Source organism: Pteropus vampyrus, unplaced genomic scaffold, assembly GCF_000151845.1.
Source record: "Pteropus vampyrus isolate Shadow unplaced genomic scaffold, Pvam_2.0 Scaffold138, whole genome shotgun sequence".
Classification (NCBI taxonomy): Eukaryota; Metazoa; Chordata; class Mammalia; order Chiroptera; family Pteropodidae; genus Pteropus; species Pteropus vampyrus.
Genome location: NW_011888919.1, coordinates 1,857,538 through 1,862,805, shown reverse-complemented (window position 1 = coordinate 1,862,805; position 5,268 = coordinate 1,857,538). Strand labels below are relative to the sequence as shown.

Here is a 5,268-nt window from a genome sequence, read left to right as displayed (position 1 = left end):
AGCCCCCCTGTGGGGGTTCTGACAGCTCAGAGCCACAGAGCTGGCGTTCTCCAGGAGATTCAGGTGTGGTGACTCAAGGAGAGGCTTGGTCGGCCTTTCTAGAAACATGGAGAGATAGAGCCCAGGCAGGGTGCACAGGGCTTTCTAAGGATGTGCATATATGTGTCGTGGGCATGTGCCTCACCTGTGGCTGTGTGATGTGGGTGGTATATGTAAGGCTTTTGTGCATGAGTGTGTGTTGTATGACAATTATGTGAATGTTTTGGGTTTCGTGACTGTGAGGTATGGGTGTTGTACATGTGTACTTTGTGTATGTGTGAGTGTGTACTGTCTATCTATTTTTTCTGTATGTGAGTATATGTCGTGTGTCTGTGGTATTGTATGTGTTATGCATATATGTTCTGTGGTGTAAGTATATGCTTTGTGTATGACTGTGCTGTGTGTGTGATATGTGTATACATTGAGTGTGTGTATTGTGTCACTTGTGTGCATGTTAAGGGTGTAGAATGTATGATATGCGGTGTTTTCTGTTATATGTACAAATGTTGAGTGTCTGTGATGTGTGTTGTGTGTCTGTCATGTGTTATATATTGTGTGTATTACATGAGTGTGTGGTGTGTTTGTGGTTTTGTTTGGTGCAGATGTGTTGTATGTGAGATGTGTGTGTCTGTTTTATGTGTGAGTACGTCCTATGTGTTGTACGTGTTGTGCATATGCGTGTGTACATTGTACATATGTGTTATGGGTTTATATGGTGTGTATCTGAGATGTGTTACGTACTATCTATTGTGTGTGTTGTACATGTCTGTGGTGTGCATATTCTATGTGTTTGTGTGAGTGTGCATGTCGTGTCTGTGGTATTGTATGTGTTGTGTGCTGTGCACACAATTATAAGAGTCATGTGTGCATGACTCTATATGTATGTGTGATGTGTGAGTGTTGTGTTAGTGTTTGTGTGTGTAGAGAATCAACCCCCCGACTTCCAGATAATCAAATGGACAGCCATAGAGAGCCAACAAGGTCATGAGGAAGATGTGCCAAGCCAGGAGCCAGGTCCCCTGTGGCTGGATCCCTGCTCTGCCGCCAGCCACATGGGAAGTCCCCACCTCCCCGGGTCCTCTTCAAACACTGAGACACTGGCGCAGCTCTGATTCTCAGAAGAACAAAGTTGAGGAACAGAAAACGAGACACACCAAAGACTCGGACTTCAAGAGCTCCCAAGCAGGATGGGTGGGTAGCACTGTTGGACACCAAACACCTGTACATGGACATGGCATGGATGGTGAATGTCCTTGTGGTGAGAGAGGAGATGTCACAGGGAAGAGACCAGGAAAAGGCAGGGGAGGGGTAAGATTGCATTTCCACTGAGGTCACACTAGAGCCCTCTGTCACCCCAACCACCTCTCCACTGGGGACACCAGGATTCAGATTGATTTCAATGGGGTCAGGACCATGATGGTACCCATAAGAGTAGCATCAGCACCAGCTCTTGGAGGGGACTTTGGGGGCCAATAAACATGAATTTTTCTCATCTGCCATCCAAGCTCTGGATCAATTACAAAGGAGCCGTAGGAGTCTACCAGAGCTTCAATGCCAGCCTTACCTTTGGATAAAGCGGGATCGTAAGACACAACTAAAGCATGCCAGCAAACGCTCTTCCCTTACCCCAACCCAGGCAAGATTTTGGATCTTGTGGGGGTGGGGAGTTGGCTAAGAAGTCTTAGATGTGTTAAGCTGGATGTTTCCAGTATAACCCAAGCAGAGATATCAAAGAGTATGATCCACCTGGAGTTCAAGGGCAGACGAGTCTCTGTTCGGATGGTATTTAAAACTGGGAGACTGAATGAGATCGCCAGGAAAGTAGGTGTTGGCAAGGGCTGGGAAGAATGGGAAGGGACTCACAGTTCACAGTCAGAAAGGTGGGGTCACTACTCTGGGCCTCGTGGACACCCCAAGCTTCACATTGGTAAGTCCCAGAGTCCTCTCACTGGACAGGGAGGATGGTGAGGTTCCTGCCATCTGGGGACAGCCGAACACACTTGCGAAACATCAGAGGGAGATTGTTGGAGACCCAGTGAATGGTAATGTTGACATCCTTGGTGTCGCAGTAGGTTACCACTTCCCTCTGCTCTATGGCAGTGCCCTGCCTGATTGTAATGGTGGGTTTGGCCAGCGATTCTGCACAGGGAGAAAGAGACAGACAGAGGCAGAAACACAGACAGAGGAAGACCAAGCAAGACATAGTCACAGAGGGACCCAGCGAGACAGGGATGGATTGGAATTGCCAGAAGATGCTTGAGCTCAGTGCCCGGGCTCAGATGCTAGACCTACTGCTCATTCTAGGTGGGATCTAGGGCGACTTACTTCCCCTCTCTGAGCCTCATTACAAATGGAATTGTACAAATAAAGTGGAGGGTCTAGGACATGACAATGGGTCAATTAACACCAGCTGCAAAGAGAATCAAGATTGTAACAGGGATGTCACCAGGTCCTGCTACCCACTTCTTAGCCAACCCTCCACCCCCAACACAACTAATCTGACCAGCTGGCTGCCAGCCCGTGGCTGGGCCCATTGGGTCCATCCTGCGGGGACTTAAAGCGTGGAACCTTGATGGGGGCTTAAGAATGACAGCTTTGTTGTCTGTGCCGACATCTGAGTCAGCCATGAGTCTGGGGTGTCCCGGGGGGTCCCAAGCACAGCCAGAGCAACGTCCTTCTCACTTTGGATGGTGTTACGCAGGTGGGTATCAAGGATGAGCTGGGCTGTGGCTGGCAGACTCCATGCGGTCAAAAGTGAGGCTGGTGGGGCGAGGGGGAGAGGAGATGTTCAGGGAGGGAGAGGTATGTTGTGGGGCATCCAGTTACCATCTTCCGAAGTGGAGAGAGGTCTGAGGTCATGGACACGGCACTCCATCCCTTGGAGGCTCGACGCCTACTCACTACCTACTGGCTGCGTGACTCATGGCATGTTTTATCATCTCAATTTTCCCAGCTGTAAAATGGGCATAGTGCCCCCGGCATCCTAGGGCTGTTGTGGGGTGCTGAGGAATACTGGCTAGCTTTAAGTGTGCTCTCTCCAACAAGGTTCACTCTAGGGGAGACGAAGATCGGCTTCCCTCTTCCACACAGAGAAAAATATGCTCGGAGAAGTGACGTCACTTTCTAAGACCACGTGTTAAGTGGCAGAAGCCAAACCTGAACTTGGCCTGACAGCCCGTAAAGACTACTCTCAACACTGCATAATTCCTCCCTTTGGCCCAGGGAGGGGCAGAGGCTACCCCTGACAAAGGAGACTTGTTCTGTTACATCTGGTGGGAGACATTCACCTTGTACTTCCTCAGATTCACCCTCAGGCAGAGACTTCTCTCTGGCAGGGAACTCCCTCAAGCAGAGACAGCAGGGGATTCTAGGTTTCCACTTAGCCTTTCTGCTCATGGTTTTATGTAGGCTTGAAGAAAATGTGGGTACAGGTGGCGACCCCCAACCCCAGCGGCCATGCTCCTACGCAGCTGACATTGACACCCCCCTCACCTTCCCATCAGCCCAAGTACCAGAGGCTGGCAACCATGCCACTCTCCACCCCTCGGGAGACCCCAGTTTGGCCCAAGCACCGCCCACTCCCTGCGTGGGCAGTGGTTAAGGGCATGGGCTCTTCGGATATTCGGGAGCAAATATGGACTCTGACACATACGGGCTCTGTTATCTCGGGCAAGGGGCTCTCTCTTTGTGAGCCTCAGTTTCTTCGACTGCATAATGGGGGAAAAGACAGAACTGAGTTCATCGGGTTGTGAAGTCTGATGAGATATCAGATGTGACACACTTAAAATGATTAAAGTGTTCAATCATTATTATTATGACTATTATTATCATTATTATTATTTCCTATGTCTGTATTTTTTGCCTCCAATGCTATTAGAAGCGAAGTCCACAGGCTCAGACCCTGACTGCCTGGGTTTGAATCCCGGCTTTGCCATTTTGCGGGGCAAGTGATGTCCTCTGAGTCTCAGTGTCCTCATTTGTAAAATGGGGTAATAATAGTCCCTGCCTCATATAACTGTCGTTAAGTGAAAAATATGAGTGAAAGCATCAGTGGCAGGCTCATTATACTCGTCTCCATTTCCCTACTGGTTGCCTGTTGGCCGTGGGCTGCCCTGAGCTCCTGAGGCCTCTCCCCGTCCTACGCGTGAGCCCTGCCTCTCAGAGCTGGCAACGCATGACAATTTTTCTCATGCTTGGAATTTCTCTGGCTTCCCCTTCTGCCACACCTCTCCACTGAATCTAGCTGGAGAAAATTCTCTGCTTCTGTGTCATTTGACTGGGCCCAACTGGATAACCCCAGCCACTCTCCCTATCTCAAAGTCTAACCTTAATTACATCTGCAAAGTCCCTTTTGCTATGTAATGTAACATATTCACAGGTTCAAAACATTATCACAGATTGAGGCATAGCCATGCATCTATTCTGCTTACCACAGTGACATGATGTGAGGGCAGGATATCTAGATTTGAGGCAGCCACCTTGAGACCCTGAGGTAGGAAGCTGGAGAGGATATTCAATAGACTGAGGATGCAGGACAGATAGAAGGATTTCACTGATCCATAAAATAAGCCTGGGACACCTTGTAAAGCAACGATTATGGTTTTCGTCACTGTGAGCCAGGTCACCTTTTTTTTGCAGATGAATGCATCCTACCTAGTCTCCTGTCCAGTCGTCCTTGGAAATGTTTATTGGAATTGCTTATCTTGTGATCAAAAAACCCTGATCATTTAGAAGCCTAGAGTTTATGAGTTTTGTATCCTTTGTCTTAGAGAGTAGTAAAACTTTGAGAAGGAGCCTATTTAAAATTACCATTCTGGTTTTTTTTTTTTTTTAAAGATTCCTGTCTAGTTGTCTTCTATTCCATATGGGGAAACTGTGGCCCAGAGAGGGAAATGAAGTTTTTCTCCAGGGTCAGAGAGCTGAGCCTTCTTGGAGCACCTGAGAAACTCAATTCCATACCACTGACTTTTGCACCTACTATGTAGAAAGAAGCAGAACGAATGAGAAGAGGAAGGATGTAGTATAAAAGGACTCACGTGATACAATCCCAACATCTCAAAGACATGTCTGGAAGGATCTACAAACGGGAACCCCTACACACACACATCTCCCAGCACCCCTGAAGCTGCTGCACCATACTCGTTGCCATGACTCCCAGGTTAATACAGAAGATGAAGAAAAGATCAGCCCATAGACACACAGACATTTTATGGAGCCCAATGGCATCAC

General features: G+C 48.3%; 1 protein-coding gene across 1 annotated transcript in view; it reads right to left on the bottom strand.

Moving 5' to 3' along the window:
- The window catches only part of CEACAM20 (carcinoembryonic antigen related cell adhesion molecule 20), a 21,258-nt gene that overhangs the window by 8,055 nt on the left and 7,935 nt on the right, over nt 1-5,268 (bottom strand). The window contains 4 exon segments of the mRNA XM_023535253.1: nt 1,194-1,469; nt 1,903-2,178; nt 2,652-2,679; nt 2,681-2,799. Of these exon segments, the coding sequence (XP_023391021.1) occupies nt 1,194-1,469; nt 1,903-2,178; nt 2,652-2,679; nt 2,681-2,799 (699 nt within the window).